The following is a 21,928-nucleotide window of genomic DNA, read 5'->3' on the forward strand; positions in this document are numbered from 1 at the left end:
ACCTAAAAATATTAACTGATACCTTAGACGAGGCATCTTTGAATTTTCACTTGTACCACATCATAGTCACAGGCGACTTCAACGCGATCTGCACAGACATTGGCAACCAAAGGAATCATCTTCCAAGATCAGCCCCAATTCTCGCAAGACGAAGACTGTTGGAACAATTTATGGCTGAAAATGATCTCTATAATCTCCACTGGTCTCGACATAGACTGAATCTACAGGTACCCACTTGCGAATGTAATAACCAATGCAGCACGATAGACCACACTTACGTCTCCAAGGAAATACTGGGGCTGATTGTCAACTTTGCAGTTCTCCGAAGTCCAAACAGCGACCATAACATTCTAAAAACAACATTGTCAGCCCCGAGAGACACAAAGCAGAGAATATCGCATGAATTAGAGATGACGCTCCAAGGAAACAGAGTGAAACTATCCGAAAGGGCAATCAAGTCAATTACAAACAAATAACTGGAATTTCCAGCAAATAAAACTGGAAACATAGGAGATATGAGCATTGCAATTGACTACACCCCTCTTCTCCAAATCTATACAATAAAAAGAGGAAAGAACCGAGAGGGAAAGAAACAACATCGCCATAGATACGATATATAGCTTGTAGCAAGAAGGAAAATACTGAGACAGCTAACCCGAATCAATAAAAAATCCATGACACTGGAAAATCAAAAGAGGATAAAGCAAGCTAAAATACATTATAGACAGTGGCTGATACAAAGAAGATATGCACTATATCAAAATGATGCTGAGGACATCCTCAGGGCGATCCAGGGTAGAAACACAAAAGATTGTTGGTCTCTAATCAAAAATGCAAACGGAACAACAGAGGACTTGCTGCAGAACAACGTTGGGGAAGCCAAATGGTTTCACATTTCAGCAACCTATACAAACTACCCACGTCATCAACTTACAACCCTCCGACTAGCACAAAGTCTCATTGGGGAATCCCTGACGATATGGAAACAATTTTGTCCAAAATTAAGAAACGGACAAATTCAAGAGCACCTGGCCCAGATGGTATATCTAATCTGGAACTGAAGAAATACCCGGAGTCCTGGGCACAACTCATGAACGAAGTCTTCAAGCGATGTAACAAGGCAAGAGAAATACCAGCCTCATGGAGAAAAGCTACGGTAATCCCATTTTTCAAAAGGGAGGCAAGCCGCAGACCTGGCCGACCCGTTCCAATCGGGGTTTACAAAGAACATGGGGACCACAACAAACATCCTTCTGGTGAGTGCTATAAAAGCAAGAGCCCTCCAGGATGGCCCCACAGTGTATTTAGCTCTAATAGACCTTGTTCAAGCGTTCAACCAGGTCAGCAAAGAACGTTTGTGGAAGAAACTAGAAATCAACAACTGTCCAGAAGCAATAATCGGGCCTATTCGAGCATTGTACCAAGAGACCACAATGCGAGTGAGACTGAACAAAGCAGGGGACCTATCAGACGAGATAAAAATGTCTAGGGGCGTGAAGCAGGGGTGCCCTTTGGCCCCCACTTTATATAACGCTTACAAAGCTGATTACGCCGACTCTGAGAAAGAGCTAAGAATTTTTCCAGCCACAGTAGGAGGAGAGAAGATCTCCAGAATTCTCTATGCTGATGGCATCATCCTCCTCGACCTGACACATGTGGGTCTTCAAAGACAGATAAACAACCTGGCGCAATACCTGGAAACTAATAACTTAGAAATTAATATAACAAAGACCAAGATCTTGGTTATGGGGAAAAAAAGAAATAGCAAAGAGAAAAGAATAAATGGACAGTGAACTGCACCACCCTAGAAAAAGTAGAGGTCTTCAAATATCTGGGGGTGATGCTAAGCAGCACAGCTCTGGAACAGCCCATGCAAGACGCACCCTTTGCAAAAATCAAAACTTTGACATCCCAAGCAAAGGTCATTGACAATAAATACGGACGGTACTCCCTGATCCCAGTGATCAACTTTTATAAGTCCAAAGTAGCAGCAAACATGACATATGGGTCTGACGCCGTGCCACAGTTGCCAGGATCTCTCTGGGATAAAATCGGAGCTATTTCTGGAGGAACGTCCTTGGACTGTCGAAAACCACACCCGTGACTTTGATCAGAAGAGAATTGTGCCTCTCATTGTTGGCGCCAATGGTGACACGAAACACATTGATGCTCTATAGAAAAGTCATCACAGAGCCAAGAACAAAATTATACATATCATTAATATGGAAATGGAAAGTGGAAAGAACATCATCATGTCCAAATGGCCGGCAAAAAACAAGCAAACGCTGGAAGAGCTGGAAACTTCAGCTGAGGAATTATCCAGAAACCCCAATAAAGTCAATAAAAGACAAATAGAGATGGACTGGATTACGACCTTGGCCCTTGCAGAACAGTATAAAACAACAAAAGATATCCCAACTATTCCAGCGAAGGTTAATACAGTGAGAAGCTATTTGGCAGAATTCCCAGATAAAAAATTGGTTAGACTATTCCTGAGATTTAGACTAAATCAGATTCTGACAAATTAAGTAAAGGCAAGAAGGAACCAAACATTTACAAACAAGTGCCGTTTTTGTGGAGAGAACGAAACGAAAGAAACTTCTCGCCACATGCTACTGGCTTGCCGAGGGACTAATCTGCCTAGAACACAACATCTGACCAAAATCTTAATGAGCAAGGAAACTTTTGATGCAGAGACCTGGTGGAACGCCTAGGCAAGTGGGGCGAACACACAATGGGCAACGGGGGTAGCTTTATTCTTCCGATCCTTGAATCTGGAACAACATAATGAACACTCAGAAAGAAAAAATAAAGATGAACTTCCACACCAAAAGCTACGCCCCAGTAAGACATTTGATGGACCCAACGGAACTGCTTTCCAAGGCTTTGTAAAAATTGTAACACAATTAAACAAGTACAATATTCTTTTTTTTTTAAAGCAGCACATTGTAGGAGAGGCCTACCTGGATTTAAAAATCCAGGTCTTCTTAAGTGTAAGAGACAAACAATGAAAGGAAGTGAACCAAGCTGTGGAGGGAAGCTGTTCCCATCTTCCTGACTGATGTCCACCTGTTCCTAGAGGGGGAGCATTGGACTAGTAGTTAGGAAGGTTCCCAACATTCTGTGCAACAGCCAACTGAAATTCCTATGTGAGTATACTGAGAAGGGGAAATATAATTTTGAGGGGAATTATACTCTAAAGGGGAATAGATGAAAGTGGGCCCTGTCATGTTTAAGTACTGAGGGGTGGGGTCTATAAATTCACTGTACATTTCAGAAGTGTATGTGGTTCTGGAATTAAATATTTCACAGAATAGGCCCTATTGTGTGTATACTGGAAAATCACCTAACTCCTTCTCTGTGCATGCCTAGAAAAATAAGATCATTGGAGTCATTTTCTGGTTACTTCACCAAGTCAAGTCCTGTTAATGGTGCTGACCTATTCAAGACAAAGGTGAAATATGTGTGAACTGTTACCCATTCCCCATGTTTAGGTTGCACATTGACAATGACAATGACAAATGTATAATGTTACATGGTAATCCAATAGAAAAACCACTGGAGGATTTCTAGCTAACACATCTTTTCATTGAGTGAGTAATTCACATACAGGTATGTGTCACTTGTCTGATGATTGAGTTTTCTAAAACGCTCTTTGAAATGTTGACATGTCCATTGAGTGGGAGGGGTATTTTCAATTAATAGGATTTATCGAGAATTAGATAGGCATGGATGTTCTAAATTTATTTGGTTTCCTATAAAATGACAATTTTAGCTTGAGCCCTCAAACACTGTTGAATGTATGGTGAGCGCACACTCAGGAAACATCAAATGTGGATATGGTTTATGTTTTTGCTACAGACATCTCAACTCATGTACATTGTGGAGAAGCCTGCAGATCCCCAACTCAAACCCTGCCTAGAGTCTCCTCCCAAGTGACTAGGAGAGGACAGATGCTTCCTGATTCCAATCCTGGGTGTGGTCTACTGCGGGAGGATCACCTGGGTGGAGACAAGGCCCAGGGTAGTGGGATGATTCCACAGGGTGAGTAATGATATTATTCATCAGATGCTAGTAAAATAATTCTGAGAGAGGTTATAGTTTCTTGCCATTCTGATGAATTTCAGTCTATGGGCCTCATCACGAGTTGGGCGGTAACGCCGGCGCTATTACCTCCAGCACTATTAGCCCTACAGCCAAACCCCCCGGCGCTGTTAGCGCCGTATCACGGGTTCGGCGGGACGGTTAGTGCCAATGTGGAAAATTCACGCTATTACCGCCGGTGGATTTCCCGCCGGCGGTAATAGCACCGAAAGTCGACAAATTTAACGCGGATTTCCCCCCAGCACAGAGCTGGGGGGAAATCCGCCAAGGCCATGATCTGCCTGTAGTAGTAGTAGTAGAAGAAATCAAGTTGGGAATTGGAAGCAGCCCACAGTCTTTGTGATTGTGGAGACAGTAAAGGAAGCTCGATACTCCAAATCATCAAGAATACCTTGACAGTAACTGTAACTAGCTTAATTCATACTCGCGTGCATAAAGCGAGTAAACGTTGTTCGTAGAAGTGGGAACTAATTTTAACAAGGGAATTGTAGCACGCGCTTATATCAACAAAGTTAAATCAACCATGTGTAGAGAAAGCTCCTCTTTTCCACATTGTTAAGAATACATTGTTATTAAAGAGGAGAATGTTGCCTTTAAGCCCATACAACTTTAAGAAGAAGAGGTTGCACATATGGAACTATGTTTCCTAAGTTCTTTTGAAGCATAACGCTGACCAAAAACAAGGAACGCACAACTTTAAAGTGATAGTTTATCATATAAACAAAATCATGTTTGCCTAATTTAATTTCTACTGAGAAACTCATTGCTTGTAACATACTTAAGAATTATGTAGTGGTTGTAGATGTTGCTGAAAGTGAATGAAGATCCGGTATTACCCAAGCCAGTAAACCAAACCCATTTAAAGTGAAACCAGCTCAATTAAGGACTGTACACCATGGTTGTAAAGTTGTTGAAGCTGTTCAAAACCCAGAGTCCTCTGATACAAGGGTGACAAGGTTATCCAAGGCTGGAAGAGTGGCAATACAACTTTGGGGTAACTATTGGAGGCAGGAAGGTGTATATGAATCTGAGGAAGGGAACTGGAGCTGTATAGCAGAGACTGTCGAATATAAGAGGAAACAGTCTGGGAGCTAAAGGCAGATTTTCTGGTAGTTGTAAGATCAAAAGGAAAGGCAAAGAGGCTGCCCTTTCTTGTTATACAAGAAGGAAAAGTGCCTGTCCAGCCTGTAGAGGTTGAAGGGTCTTGTTGAAGTCGCCTGAAGAAAAGACAGATTTTGTGGTAGCTGCAAGATGGAAAGGAAAGGCAAAGAGGCTGCCCGTTCTTGCCAAATAAGAGAGAAGATTGCCTCGCCAATGTATAGAGGTCGAAGAAGTCTTGTTGAAGTAGCATACAACTCTAAGCTACAGTAGCTGCAGTAGAACTGTGGTTGTCGATACTTTTGTCAGAACATTATTATTTGAAGTAGAAGCAGAAGCACACTGTGGGGCAAAGGATTTTACTCTCACGGTATCAGTAGCAGAGGGGAAGTGCTACATAAAGAGCAAACCCTGAGAAGAAGCAAGAAGAAAGCTGGTTGCTAAGTAGAAGTGGTACTTTTCTCTTAAACATTACCCATTCGTTCCTGGATGGAGGCTATACAGGAATACCTTTGGTGCTGATGTCTTCTTTGTGAAACTTGGAAAGAAGGAGCTCCTAAGCGAAGAAGGACTTATTACCAGTGGATTTTTATTCGTGTGAACTTTTCTTTCTTCGGAACTTTTAAAGAATCTGTTTAAGAGTTTCTTTTCCTTGAAAAAATTGACTTTGGGACATTTCTGGGGGAGCAAGATCTGCCTAGGACACATAGAAGTCATCCAAGACCCTGGTTATTTGTTAACCTTTTCATTTTGTTGTTTATATGTAATTTTTAATGTTTCTGTTGTTTAGTGTGTGGGTTAGTTTTTTGTATGACCTTAGATCCTAGACTAGGAAGGGAATACCCTGGTAGAGTAGGTTTAGTTGGGGTTTATTTTTCATTTTTGTTTAAAAAAAAATATCAGACCTTGAGAAAACTAAAGCTAGTTGTGCATCTCACATTACTGACGCCTCATAAATTGTAGCATGGAAAATTGAGGTGACTAGTGTATTCATAATGTATTTCTATTTTAATAATAAATATAACTTCTGTTCAGCCCTGTGTGTTTCTTGTCCTGAAAGGGGAGGGGAATGTAGGGAATCAGTATTATTAAATTAGGATTCCCATGTTCATAAAAGAACGTTATTCAATAAATGAGAAATTGTGTGCACCTGATTTGCGGTTGCTGGAAAATTCTCTCGAACTAGTTGTAACACAATTAAAACATCCTACAAATGGTCCTTCTTTGCCAATAAATTCCTATCAATAATAAAGTAATTCCTTTTACAAAGCGGACGTGTATTAAAAATGTAAAAAATAGATTATTCAACTGACCCTCAATCTGGATCTACAACAAATGGCACTCTGTATCGCTGTGATGTCCTTCTTGGCAACAATACACTTAGCAGCATCAGGAAGGTACAAGACAGACAGATGGGTAAAGGTTCTATTTGAACCCTATATCCTTCCCCAGCATGACCATCACAAGGTATCCTGAGAGTTGCAAACATATTTTCTTAACAAACCAGAAGATATCAAAATCAAAATGGGCATAATTGTGGATAAATTCGATTCATGCTTTTCAGAAAAACATTGAATATGCGTAACCGAAACAAGCACTGGCCCCTTGACCATACCTATTTCCTTTAGATACATTCCCAGTCCATTGATCAACAATGAAAAACCCAAATAGTAAACATATTTCTTCTTTAAGAAACTTCTCCAACTTGACTGGATTAATTAACCCACAAACCCCACAATCATACATGTAATCCATGCTTATTCAAAGCAGCAGACACAAATGAACATGTCATCCAGGTACATGATTCCAAATATATTCAAAACATAAACAAAAGGAGTCAGCATCACACTGAATGAAAGAAGGGGCCGTGCGTAGGCCAAACGGACATTTAAGCAATATGCCCTGGCCACGGGGGCATTACCCAGTCAGGTAATGCCCGGGGCCCATACGAAGCAAATAAATAAACAAATAAATAAATAAACTATTGATGCTAATCTTTCTTTTCCAAAGGCAGTCCAACATGATCAGAGACAATCTAATTTTCTCAAACACAGAATCCCCTGATGCCATATGATTCATAAAATCAACTTCTCTTTCCTTCACTGCCAAGTTGAAAGTTGGTTTGCATTGTCTAGGGAATGAAACAACGTTCTAATAGCCACAGATGCTGTTAAGGACCCACAGGCAAAGCTAATAGGGAACACAGACTGTTTCCACCAGTTATGGCATGAAGGGATGTTATTATTGCGGTTAGCACCCAGGGGCAAACTCCTGTTATGCAAATGGCCTGCTCAATGTTAGAAAACACAAGTATTAATAAGCCAACATATGGTTTCTGTTCATAGAAATAACGCATGACTACCATGGAAATGAAAGATAGAGCTATGAATGGAACCCCTCACTTATTTCCATGGTGTGAGCATTGAGGTGCTGGCAGGAAGAATGTGGCTTCTTGGAACAAGAGTATCAAGTGTAGCAGCAAGACAGGCATAGAGGTAAGGAGAAGTTGATAGGGCAGAGGGCAGCAGTAGGGAAGGGGAATGGAGCCTTGAGTTATGGCATGAGGTTTACATGAGATTACGGGTTCAGTGCCAGCCAAGAGGAAGAAATTCAGGCTTTCATCTGTAAATTAGTCCAGCATTCTGAAACTCCTGATTGTTTGGCATGCATTCCCCAAGTGCTAATGACACAATCAAGCCCTGAAAAGAATGTGGTTTAACTACCATGGTCAATCCATCTTTGATGCCATATTTTAGTTCCCTATGTAACAGCACATACAATACTCTATTATCTTCAACACATGTAACAGCACATACAATGCTCTATTATCTCCAAAACAGAGTACATGTATCTGGCTTGTTAAACACTTGTAAAGGAGGCCAATCCATGGTGCTATGTTATGTTATTAGTCTTTTATACTACACACTGTATACTATGCTAAAGATTACAGCAGCTCGCTGAATATGTGTTGAAACACAGTCACAAAGTTGGAATGGTTTTAAGAAGAGCATTTCCAGAGGTTAATATTGGCATTTTCCAATAAATGTGTGACCGTCCGAGTGAATATCAAGAATCCCACCTGCATGAAAATTGTCTTGGAAGCATGAGACATAAATTCAGGATAAGGAAACTACAGCCCGGTTGAGAAAAATAGGCATTGCTGGATTATACAGACGAGTCTAGCCTCAGTGCAAAAGGAATACACACTTCCACGCTACTATTACCCACCCAATAAAGCTCTGAGCACACCTCTAGGAACTTCTGGAAGCATGGTCCTGGGTATTGCTCCCAGGGAGGCCACAGTTAAAAGCCCGCCCTCATTTAAGTGTGCCCATAATTCCTCTCAGCTTTCCTTTTGATAGAGCCTGCCTATTCATGGCCATTCAGGTACAATGGCATAAGTATAAGAGTGATTGCTCTCCTGTTCTTGTGTACACTGGCGGGTCACACCAAGGCAGTATAGGAAGGCCTGAGAGTTTGACCACCCTTGACCCAAAAGGTATATTCCCATCACTGTCACTACATAAAGGCCTTATACTAGGCAGTTGCTCTCCTAAAGATGTTCTATAAGTTGTATGATTATGATTCAGGTGTCTGGAAAAATGTACATTATGGATTGTGACTGTGATTTTGGTTTTTGGATAAATGTGATTGTGACTCATGTTTTTGGATAAATGTACATTTCAATTGAATCTATGATAAGATTGCTATAAAATGGATGCACACCAACATTATATTGTTGTCCCTTTTTTTATATAACTAATCAAAAGCGCAAAAGTGTCTGGACCATTTTGTATACTCTGAGATGACTTGTAATATTCTTTTTACATATGATAGGGCATATATTAATCCTAATAATATACGACTGTATGCTGTCATCCTCTTTAAAACCTGAACCATACTAACCGATTACAGAGCAGATGTGATGTCATGTTCTTAGTACAGGTCAATAGTGATGTCACACTAGTCTGTAATAGTAACATAATTTCCAGGATTGTATACAGATATTGCAGGCTGCTACTCCTTCTGGATTCTGCCTGCTTTTAGAATCATAATAATAGGTGTTACTAGCTGACTCAACCGTACTCAATTAATCAACCTGGGGCAGGACAGGCAGTTGGTTTGAGTCTGCCCTGCGGGAACCTGAAGCCTCAGCATATGCATTTGCTGGGACTCCAGATTTCACGCAGATCTTTGAAATGATCATTCAACATGCTGTACTATATTACAAGCATACACGTATTTTATCGATTATTTTAGGACATTTAATATTAGCATGTAACGTTTCTCTGCATCATACATACCTGAATCTTGAGAAGTTGGTCAATAAACCTGCCAAACCTAGCAAACACCATATTAGATGGAAAGTCCCACGGTATGAATGTGGCGGTGTTGGGGAAGTACATGGCCAGTTTCTCTCGGTGATGGTGGAATGAACGTTTGAAGGTGTTGGCAACATTTATTGCAGTTTGCACACGCTCCAGCATGTCTTCAGTTTCTCCTTTCAGAATTTCTTCTGGAGACAGGTAGGCCAGAGCCTGAAATTAAAGAGTAGGCAACTACATGAATCGTAGAGAAGTATGAACTAGTTCACGAGCCCAGAAAAATGTCTCATACATCAGAATGCATTGCAGGAAGCTGCACTCGTTTTCACCGGAACAGAAACGAATGGAATAAAACAAACCTCTTTGTGCGTAATACATTTTCAAGCTTTCATTGTTTTAAATGGCTATTACTTCAGAGACGTGAATTGTATGGCACAACCTCGGCTATGTTGCTTGTATTAATTACTTACACACAGTGCACTTATGATTTTACCAAAAAACTCCAGGAGAAAACGAAATATATGTATTTTAAACATATAATTTTCCTTTATTTTAGATCATGTTGGTGCTTATCGCAAAGTAGTGTTTGAAATCATTACAGCCATGCACACTAACAATTAAAATAACTGAATTTGTGCCCACTAGCACTGGGCTATTTAACACATGTCCTGGGAGAGGGCCCCACTTGGAGAAAAAAAAGCAAACATAATATTTTTTTCAAAAATTGTTAAAAAAGAAAAATTGTTTCTTTTTGAATTCACTCTGCCTTCATAAAGAAATAATTTCTGTACCAAAAATAATTTCTTTATGAAGGCAGAGTGACTACAAAAAGAAAGTTTATTTTTGAAGTCCGAGGTCTCCCCCACCCCATGACATGGAAGACCCCAGGTTGGTGGCCTCCATATCGGGGTGGGGGAAGCCCTATGAGTTCACAACGAAATAGTTTATTTTTGAAGTCACTCTGCCTTCATAAAGAAATTATTTCCGTTATGGTTCGGTCCTTAACGGAAACAATTTCTTTGTGAAGTTAGAGTGACTTCAAAAAGAAACAATTTCTTTTTCAAGTAATAGGGCTCCCCTCAACCCCATGACGTGTGCGTGAATGGGTGTATTTTGAAAGGGTGTACACTTAAATGTGTAGGTGGCTACCTGTGTGAGTGTATGGTGAAAGTGTGCACGCAAATGTATGGGTGGCTGGGTGTGCGTGTATGGTGAAAGAGTGCACACTTAAATGTATAGGTGGATGCCTGTGTGTGTGCCTCTATTGTGAAAGGGTGCACCCTTAAATGTATGGGGGCTGCTTGGGTGTGCCTGTATGGCGAAAGGGTGCACATTTAAATGTGTGGATGGTTGGGTGTGCATGTGTGTATATGGTGAATGGTGTGCGTGCTTGTGTTCAGAGGCGCAACACAACCTACATTTCGGGGGGCTAATCCTTCAAATGTTGGGAGAGGCGCTAACTTCACAGGCGGTGGGGAGGGGCAAACTGATTTGTGTCGGGGCATCTAACTTTACGCATTTTAATGAGACTATTCTAGTGAAGCTTCAATGTTACACGCAGTTAACTCCCGCCTTTACGTGTGAAAGCACTCACTTATGGACTGCTGTGAGAATACGTGGTCTCCTGTTCCCTCTCTACCTTTCCAATCACTCCCCTCGCATGCAAGTACCAAACCCACATCACAATTTGAAATTGCCTAAAAAATGTGGCATTTGAATGCAGGTACTACCAGTGAAATGCTTTATGTTAGTAATTGCTGGGCCCTTGTAAACAGCGAAACCAAGGTGCCGTTTAACATCTGTGTCCTGGACAACTGCTCTGTGGGTCAGCCAGGTTGAGTCAACACAGCCCAAAATGCCCTGATTACTTATTGGTAATTGTCATTACTCCTAGCCCTATTCTTCCTCGTCCCTGTACTTGTGTATGAGGCAGTACTTGTGTATGAGGCACTCTGCCTCATACACAAGTACTGGGATGAGGTAGAGGTACATGGAGGTAATGCCTGACTTAGCTACCTGTAATCTTCATTACTCATAGTCCCACCCTTCCTCATCCAAGTACTTAACTATGAGGCAAGGAGCCTCATACGTAAACTCTGGGACAAGGAAGAGGAACGTGAAAGCAATTCTGGGCCAAGGAGCCGTTTTTGGAGGTTGAGGTAGGGGGTGGGAGGGAGAGGGGATGGGTTGGGGCGGGATTGTGCGATAATTCATAATGGTTGTCCATGTCCAGGCTAAGCAGGCACGATATGTGGTTTTAGTGGCTAGAGAGGCATGTTGATGCAGCCAGTCTAGTCATTCCTCAGTTTGGTATGACTTTTTTTAACTGCGCATTTCTGATAAAACATTCCTGCTAAGTGTGTCTTACTGCGCCATTGTGTATTGTTTCTGGGCATTTTTGATAAAATAAGATATGATATAAGTCTAGGCGTGACAAGACAAGGGAGTGAAGACAGAGGGAGGACAAGACAAACGATTTTACTAGGCCTTATGTCATTCAGATTGTGCAAGTGCTAGAACGAGAAATGCAAGGGTAAAGAGAGGGGGAGTGCAAGGAAGAGGGGAGGGGAAAACAGGGCAGTAATGCTCTGAGTAAGTGCAGCCAGGGCAGCATGGCTCCGGGTAGTGCAAGGAGAACAAGGGACTGTCGGGTAGGGTTAAAGTTACAGCCCCTAAGTGCATGGTAGGCCCAGAAGCAGTGTAAGGCTGACAGATCAAGAAAGAGCCTGGACTCAGTGAGACTCTGAGGGTAGCCAAGCAACCAGTCGGTACAGCAGACGTAGGTCAGCAGCGGAGGGAGAGAGAGAAAGCAGAGAAGAGGAAAGGTTTGAGCTGCTTCCGGAACTTCAGGAGGTCAGCTCAGGTTTGAGAGGGGCAGGGAGGCCATTCCAGAGGGAGGCACCTGCAGAGGAGAGCGATCTACCCCCCACTCTTTGCCTGGAGAAGCGTCTAACCCTTAGAGAGTTGGAGGTAGCTGGGGGAAGAGGTTGAGAAGGAAGATAGTTTGGAAGAGAGTGTTAGATGTAGGCTGGGCCCCGACCCCAGTAAGCCTTGTGGACAATGCAAAGGGTCTTGAACTTGATCCTTGCAGCCACCGGGAGCCAGAGGAGAGATTTCAGGAATGGAGAGATAAGATCCCTGGGCTTGAGGCCAAGGATAAATCTTGCAGTCCTGTTCTGGATTAGTTACAGAGTGCGGAGAGTATAGAAAGGCAGATTGAGAAAGAGGTTGCAGCAGTAGTCCAGCCTGAGAGAAACAGGGCCCTGGGGAAAATGAGCTTCTGGGGGAAAGTGAGAAAGGGAAGAGTCCTTTTGAGGAGGAGCAGCTGGTAGTGGGACTTCTTGGTGATGTCTAAGCTGTGAAGAGAGAAAGAGAGAGTGGAGTTGAAGATGACACCAAGGTTTTTTGCCTCGCAGGAAGGTGAAGGAAGAGGGCCCAAGGTGAGTGGCCAGAGTGAGAGAGGAAAAGAAGGGGCAGGAGTCACAATGAGAAGGATCTCTGTCTTACTGGCATTAAGGCAGAGATCGTTGGAGGCATAGCAATCTGCATCTCGGATAGACAGTCAGGAATGCGCGAGAGAGGAGAGGAGCCTGAAGGAAAACGGAGTGTCATCCGCATAACACTGAAAGTTAGAGAAAGTAGATATCTGGTGGGCCAAAGGGGCCAAGTAGAGTTTGAAAAACCTGGGTGAGATGATAGAGCCCTGAAAAACACCACAGGTAGAGAGAGAGAGGTGGTGGAGAGAAAGGGACTAAGTTGGACCTGGAAGGGGCAGTGCAAGAGGAAGGAGGTCAGCCACTCCAAGGCATGATCTATGATGCCCAGGTTCTCACGTAGGCGATTGATCAGGATGGTATGGTTGACTGTGTTGAAAGTAGAGAAAAGATCAAGGAGGATTAGGACAGAAGGAATGATGGAATCAAGGTTAGAGAGCAGATCTTCACGAGTGTTCAGGAGAGCAGTTTCCTTTCCTCTGGCAGCTCTGAAGCCGGACTGATGGTCATGGAGACAACCAACAGATTCAGTGTGGCGAATAAACTGGGAGTTGGTCCGCTTTTCCAAGAGTTTGCCCAGGAAAGGGGTGATGGAGATTGGGCGATAGTTTGCCAGGCAGGTAGGATCAGCAGGCGGCTTCTTGAGGAGTGGGTGCACAAGGGAGTGCTTAAGGGGACAGGGGAACATTCCAGTGGCGAAAGAGTGATTCCATAAATCGGCCAAGGCTGGAGCGAGGGTGTCAATAAGGTCTGTGCTGGTTCTGGATGAGCAGGGAAGCCCCTGTTTGGACAACACTTTCATAGATCGGACTTGTCTAGAAACCTTGTCAGGTGTTGTCAGCGAGAAAGAGGAAAAAGGAGGAGGAGAGGTAGAAATGGCCAAAGGAGGGCCGGGAGAGAAAAGGGAGAGGAAGAGGAGATAGAGAACAGGATGTCCTGAGTTTTAGCAGAGAAGTGAGAGGCCAGCACCATACAGATGGCCTGGGAGGGAAAAGGAGAGCTAGAGACCACAACAGGATTGACCAGTTCCTTGCAGATTTTAAAGAGCTCACCCATGTTGTTAGTGGGCGCAGAGACCCGGGCTTGAATGTGTGCTCTCTTCTTGATGAGTGTTATTGCTTCGACTGGCTTTTTGTGCAACCAGTCTAGGTATGTCTAAATGTGGCATGCTTTACTGCAATGCTATTACGTGTCTACACTGGTCTACAGTGTGCCACCAGTGGGACATGTTTTCAATGTGGCATGGAATTGTTAATAGCAAAACATTAACGTTTCTTTGCACTGTTGGTGACTTGCATGTATTGGATTGGTGGTACCCTACAAAACAATTGGCTTTTTAGCCAATTTTTCTCAGAAAGTGTGCTGTATTGTAATAAAACATGTATTTAATGTGTGATTGTAGAATTACATGGCCTGCGGTAGCGGCCATGTAGTTATGGTTAAGTTGCTCATCTCATAGGAAGAGCACTTTTTGGGCGGCTTATGACTTCACCAGACTTTGCCCACTCTGAATATTTTTGAAAAGTTTGGTGAGGTTTGATCTAGAGGGGGGGGGCAAAGTTATAGGGAGGGCCCCACCATTTCGTTTTTTCCCCATAGACTGAATGGAGAAAAAATTTCTGTTGCGCCTACAGCCCAAACCGCTGGATGGATTTTCACCAAATTTGTGGTAGGAGCGGCGGCTTGGTCCCGAAAGCGTGCTTTAGTAAATTTGGTGAAAACCCGTCCAGTAGTTCTTTTTAAAACAACCAAAAAATAGGTCTAAAAAAAATGAGTGATATATATGCCCGCTCCGCAGACACACTTCCCTGTTCGCTCCATGGACAGGACACCGATTGGATAATCGGCTTACGTCATGTCCGCAGACACACAATGTGTTCTCTGATTGGCTGGGATGAGGCGTGAGGTGCTTCAAATAGTTTTGATGCGCCCACCATATTGGATGCGCGGACATGTTCTGGTAGTGAGCATAAATCCAATTTTGGGGAGTGTGTTGGTGTGTATGAGTGCTTGGAGAGGGTGGGGGAGTAAGAAATGGGTCAAATGCTGTATTTGTTTAGGTGGGAGAAGGCTGTGATGTGTTTGCAGTGTCCGCGGACATCATAAGGTGTCCGCAGACAAAATAAACACTTGGCGCACTACTGGCTATTTTAGTTTAGTATGATGTTGGTTTTGGGTCATTAGAAGAGCATTGGGTGAACAGGGTATGTATTCAAGAGTTTCTGCGTTGGTTGTAATAATTATTTAGAATGTTAATTAAAGTGGGTAGGTTTTGAGGTGAATGTATTATGTTTGAGAGTTGTGGTTATTTGGTAGGTGTTTGTTTCTATGGGTGTGTTATTCTGTGGCGGTTGTGGCCAGGGCCTAGAGTCTTGGGTGCATCGCGAAAGTGCCATAGGCCTTCAGCCATGCACCCAAGACTCTAGGCCCTGGCCACAACCAATGCTGCATAACACACCCATGTTACCAAAGATTTTGACTGAGGTATGTGGGCTGTTTGGGGGATATGTTTTTAAAAATGTGTGTACTGATTGTTAGTAGTGTAATAGTATTTATAGGACAGTGAGATGATATGTCTTACTTTGTTGGATTGTGTTCAGAATGTTGGTTTGAAGACTCTAGGCATTTAGGGTTCTATTTATTGTTGAGGTGTTTGTTTGCATGGCTGTGTTATGTTGTGGTGGTGGTGGTGAGTTTAATTATTATATACTTAGGGCCTCATTACGACCCAGGCGGAATGGGTTTAATGGCGCCGGTAAAGGTGCCGGTGCCGTTAAACCCATTCCGCACTATTACGAGGTTCCCTTGCGGGACCCGCTCTAGACGTCTGGTCAGACCAGACATCCTTTGCGGGTCCCGCAAGGGGACCAGGGAGCTAACAACGGCACGTTATTAACAGGCCCGTTGTTAGCTCCCTCCTCATTCCAATTGAGTCCTATGGGGGCTGGAATGGGGATGTGTTCCCTGAATGAGGAAATACCGGGTCCTCCAAGGTTGGAATGGCCCGGTATTTCCCCATTAAGGGACCACAACCCAGACCGGAGTTTGGAGGCAGACATGCCCTCATTACGAGTAAGGGCATGGCTGCCTCCAAACTCGTAATGAGGCCCTTAGTGTTTCTTTTGGTGAGGCTGTATGAAGAGTTTTGGCCAGGCCATGCAGTCAAGATTGTAGTGTTGGACAATACACGCTGCAGCATAAGATACCCATGAAAGCAAACATTTTGGATTGCGGTGTATGGTCAGTTGTTTGCTTGAATGGGTGTGTTATGCTGTGGTGTTTGTGAGTCCAATCATAATATAATTACTGTTTGACTTTTTGTGGTTGTATGCAGTATTTTCATTCAAATTACCAAGAGGGGTCCTGGGAGTCCCTCAGGTAGACATTAGTCCTGGTTACGAGAGACTTACTCTGAGTCTTCATCTCACTATCTTCCACAGAGAAGAAATATCCCAAACATATCAGTCTTCGTCCTGCCCTGGGGCACTCCAGCACCGTGGGGCACTCCAGCACTCCAGCATTTGTTTACAGTGTCCAACGCACTTAAGCACTGGATGCCGACTTTTCAAAATGTTACACTTTACTGATTTCCTCGCTCCTCAAGCCTCGCTGGGCCTCTAATCAGCCACTCAGCTTCCTTACATTCCAACTATAGCTGTATTTGCCTGAGTTATATCTCTGGCATCATTGACTCCTTCAGAACCGAGACTCCTTGATCACTGCTATCACAACCCTTAAAATTAATCTCAGCACAGTAACACTGCCCATGTGTTGTCTAACTTGTGGACCACCCTCCATCTATATTATGATATCCACACACTTCACTAACGTGTATGTCTATAACATCATTTGCCAGTATCTTTCGGTGTATTGACTATTTATGCATGCATGTTCCTTAAAGCTGCCCTACCTTGCTCTATGTTGCCCATTATATATTGTTCAATGTAACTTGGAACTAGGGACTACTCCTAATTTAGTCAACCTCAATCAGAATATTTGGCCCTGATGTGGTACTGCCTGCCCCTAGCATCCCTGATCAATTGTGTTACTGCCTGCCCGTAGCAGCCCTGATCAATTGTGTTACTGCCTGCCTCTAGTGGCCTTGATCAATTGTGTTAACTGCCTGCCCCTAGCAGCCCTGATCAATTGTGTTACTGCCTGCCCCTAGCGGCCCTGATCAATTGTGTTACTGCCTGCCGCTAGCAGCCCTCATCAATTGTGTTAACTGCCTGCCCCTAGCGGCCCTGATCAATTGTGTTAACTGCCTGCCCCTAGCGGCCCTGATCAATTGTGTTACTGCCTGCCCCTAGCGGCCCTGATCAATTGTGTTAACTGCCTGCCCCTAGCGGCCCTGATCAATTGTGTTAACTGCCTGCCCCTAGCGGCCCTGATCAATTGTATTACTGCCTGCCCCTAGCGGCCCTGATCAATTGTGTTAACTGCCTGCCCCTAGCGGCCCTGATCAATTGTGTTAACTGCCTGCCCCTAGTGGCCCTGATCAATTGTGTTACTGCCTGCCCCTAGCAGCCCTGATCAACTGTGTTAACTGCCTGCCCCTAGCGGCCCTGATCAATTGTGTTAACTACCTGCCCCTAGCGGCCCTGATCAATTGTGTTCTGCCTGCCCCTAGCAGCCCTGATCAACTGTGTTACTGCCTGTCCCTATCAATGGTGTTAGTGCCTGCCTGCCTGTACATCTGTTGTCTACAAATGCAGCTCCTTGGCACACAGCCCACAGCGCCTACGCACCTCCTTTCCTCATCCTCCATCCTCATCATATCCCTCTCCCTTCCGGCCATCTGCAGCATGCTGCCTGCGCACCCATACTAGCTTGCTTATCCATGCCCTACTCCATCATCTGACCTCATACACTCCACACCATCGTCTGCACTCCAACCCACACTCAATCACCGTACCAATCCGATCGGACAACACCCACTCCACCTCAGGCTCTGTAGACTAAGAACACGCACCAAATCCCTCCTAGCTCTCTTGCTCTCTGCAGCACTCCACCCTCCACACTCCTTAGGAACAACAGACTCAGCTCTCGCACCCACACATCAGTCGCCCAGCCTCACCTCTCTGACCATGCTCACTACCCTAACACCCATCACGCCGCGCCTATCATGCCCCATCCTCCCACACCCAAACACGCACCTTCCACCTCCAGCACCCCCCCTTTGCCAACACACACACTCCACCACCAGATTTAATATGTGCACTCATCAATGCACGCTCTGTCCATGCTCATGCCATCGAAATCAATGACCTTATCACCACCCACAATCTTGATATACTTGCCATATCCAAAACCTGGCTCCATGAAGCTTCCAGTCCATCCATCCTTCCATCCACCTTGCCCTCCCACAAAACTATACCATCCTCAGAAAGGACCGTAAGAACTCTAAAGGTGGTGGCGGCATCGTCCTCATCTTTAAAGCCACCCTCGCCATGAGAATGTCTAATAAACAATGGGACAATAACGCTGATCTCCTCACTGTTAAACTAGCCCTCTCCCCTAACTGCACCATAAACTTCTTTATCACCTACAGACCACCAGGATCAACCCCTGACTACCAAAAGCAACTCCTCCAAAACATAGGCAACAACCACAAAAGCACCACCAAAAGCATCCTTCTAGGGGATATTAACCTTGGCTTATCTGACCCGAAGGACAAAGCAGCCGCAAATTTAGCCAAAGAACTATTACACATGGGGTTCGAACACAAAATTACTGCTCCCACTCATAACAAAGGCAGATCCATTGACTGGCTAGCTGATCACAACTGCTCATCTGCTATCACCTCCATCTCGGCCCTCCCATGGACGGACCATTACCTCATTCAATTCTCCATTCCTACCACACCCACCCATAAAACACTAACTCATGCCCCCCGCAAAAGTAAGAAGCTCCAAAAAACTCACTGCTTCCAAACTCGTTCCTCACCTCGATACCCCTGAACTCAAGCCTCCATGTACCCACAACCCTACCTCCCTCGCCAAAATCTACTCCAGTGCACTCACTCAAGCCATCAAACTCATTGCCCCTCTAGAAGATAAAAAAGGGAAAAAATCAATGCACTGCAACTCTTGGTTCACTGAAGAACTATCTGACCTTCGTACCAAGAAGCGCAAAGCTCTATCAAGATGGCAATCAGCGGCTAACCAATCTTCTCTTAACGATTTCAAACTGATCTCTTCGACCTACAAAAAAGCTATATTCCATGCTAAATCTGAATCCTATAACCAGAGAATTACTAATGCCAGCTCCAAATCAAGAGAAATATTCTCCATATTCAAAGAACTCACCACACCTGCCTCCAGCCCAGACGAAATCATCAAGGATGAAGCATGGTGCACAGGCATTCAGTCTGCCCTCCTGAATAAAGTCAACACACTCCACAAAATAGCCTCCCAACGCAAAGCTCTCAACACCCCACCTGCTCGCACACACCTCCCACTAACAACTCTCTCTCACAAACACCCCTTTTCGCTTTCAGAGAAGTCTCAGAGACGGAAGTCAAGGACCTCCTCAAAAAAATCAAACCTTCCACCTGCAAAGGGGATATCTGCCCACCCTCCTTAATCAAAGAGTGCTCAGAACCCCTCACCCCCATCATCACGGCTTTCATCAATGCCTCATTCGCATCTGGAACCGTACCACAATGCCTAAAAGAAACTTGGGTTTGCCCGCTCCTGAAAAAACCCTCTCTCGATCCTTCCTCCCCTAATAACTATCGCCCCATCTACACCGTCCCCTTACTCCTCAAAATCCTAGACAAAGCTGCACACAACCAAATCCAACACTACCTGGAAACCAACACCATCCTAGGCAAAAGACAATCAGGTTTCCGCAAAGGCCACGGGACTGAAACTTCCCTTCTAGATCTAAAGAATCAAATTACCAAGATAATGGACACAGGCAAACCTGCTCTCATCCTACTGCTCGACCTCTCTGCAGCATTTGACCTGGTCACCACAGCATTCTCACATCTCACCTCTTCAATGCTGCACACTTCTATCACAAGGCAACCACTTGGATCACATCCTTCCTTGAAGGTAGGGCCATGAAAGTGTACTCAGACCAGGCCAGCGCCCCCCCACCACTATAGGTTGTGGAGTCCCAAAAGGGTCTTGCACTGCACTGACCCTTTACAATCTATTCACCAAACCCCTCTTTGACTTACTGGACTCCCTCAACATAACCTACACAAACTACGCCGATGACATGCAAGTTCTCCTCCCCCTTTCCGGAGACTATGACCAAGACTCAGAAGCCCTCCTCAAAATCTACTCCACCATCCAAACCTGGATGTCTATCAATGGTCTCTGCTTAAACGGAGACAAAACCGAAATCATCATCCTAGCCCCCAGTGAAACACTAACTAAATTCAGCCCCGATTACTCTCACATGATTATTGACAGTATTAGCATACCTGTCTCCTCTGCCGTCAAGACCTTACGAGTCTACTTAGACGCCACACTCTCCATGACCAGACAAACCAGTGCCATCGCCTCAGAATCTTCTCTGTCAACCAAACTCATTTATGCCATAAAACCCTACCTTACCACACCCAACTGCCTCTCCATAGCCAGAGCAACTATAGGAGCCATGTTGGACTACTGCAAAGCCCTCCTGGCAGGCACATCGACTAAAACCCTAAGCAGGCTTCAAATAGTGCAAAATAATGCCCTCCATGCTGCATTACACATCCCCAAAACTGACCATATTTCACAGGCCAAAAGACGCATCCATTGGCTCCCTGTCAAGGAAAGAATCAACTTGAAAATTCTCACTCTCACACACAAGTGCATCAATCACACAGCACCCCCATAATTATCTGAAACGATAACAAAGAACTCCTCCATCCATCCTAGAAGAAGCCATCATGCCAACCAACTCCGAGTACCCACTGTAAGAAGAGCCAAAGCGGGCGGCATTGGTTTCCCACACGTAGCACCTAAGCTCTTGAATGCCCTCCCCAACTCACTCAGAGCAAACCATCGCTGTACTCCTTTCGCAAATCCCTCAAAACTACACTATTCAACTAACATCCTCCCTCCTTCACGTGCACTTGCTCTCATATGTCTGCTCCGAAATGTGTCCTGTAAGCAAAATTGCTTTGTAACCATCTTCCTTCCATTGTAACCAGATTATGTCTTGATGTAACAGCGCCACGATGCCCCCGGGCTGATGTGCGCTTTAAATAAATTCGAATAAATAAATTCGAATAAATGAATACATAATGCTAGGCAATTTTCCTCTGAAGAAGAGAATTGATAGCAATCCCAGGATACCCATTGTTTTTTGCATATTTAAGTAACTTTGGGTGTCACCCTAAGTTAGTAGGGGAATCCAGACGTGGACCCCTTGTTCACTATTCTTAGAGAGGCAGAGCTGCAACCTACTGATGAGGTCCAACCAGACCGAAACACGTGTCTGGGGTTGCTGTTGGTAGTCTTGTTTATAGTACAATTGCCTAGCTTTTCGGTGCTGGACTGCCCCTGGGCAGGGCAAAAACTGATGTGAATGGGATATTCTCCTCTGTGAAAGATAGTGAGCTAAAGATTCTGGGTAAGGCTCTTGTACCCAGGACTTATGTCTGGCATAGAGACTCCCAGTAACCCCCTTGTTTTTTGCAGTTTTTCCATGACATGGGTAGTTGGAGCAGACATATTTTTTCAAACACTGTGATAAAAGAAAAAAAACACATGTTAGTGTAGGTAGTTTATAATGAGTATTGCATTGCATAGCAGACATTTCTGTATTTTGTAGACCCTCATAATTAGCATTTTAGAAGTAATATAGTTCAAATCAGTGTACTGTTCAATTTGCTCAATTCCTGTGTTTGTTGATTACATCATTGGGTGTGTGGGAAAAAAAATCCATGCTGGATTAAAAAAACAA

General features: G+C 44.1%; 1 protein-coding gene across 1 annotated transcript in view; it reads right to left on the reverse strand.

Annotated features, from left to right (window-relative positions):
• The window catches only part of DNAH11 (dynein axonemal heavy chain 11), a 4,227,155-nt gene that overhangs the window by 3,519,198 nt on the left and 686,029 nt on the right, over window positions 1-21,928 (reverse strand). Inside the window, exon 7 of the mRNA XM_069648254.1 lies at window positions 9,507-9,740. Coding sequence (XP_069504355.1) covers window positions 9,507-9,740 — 234 coding nt within the window. The remainder of the gene's footprint in view (window positions 1-9,506; window positions 9,741-21,928) is intronic.

Source organism: Ambystoma mexicanum, chromosome 2q (genome assembly GCF_040938575.1).
Source record: "Ambystoma mexicanum isolate Mex_15411 chromosome 2q, UKY_AmexF1_1, whole genome shotgun sequence".
Lineage (NCBI taxonomy): Eukaryota > Metazoa > Chordata > Amphibia > Caudata > Ambystomatidae > Ambystoma > Ambystoma mexicanum.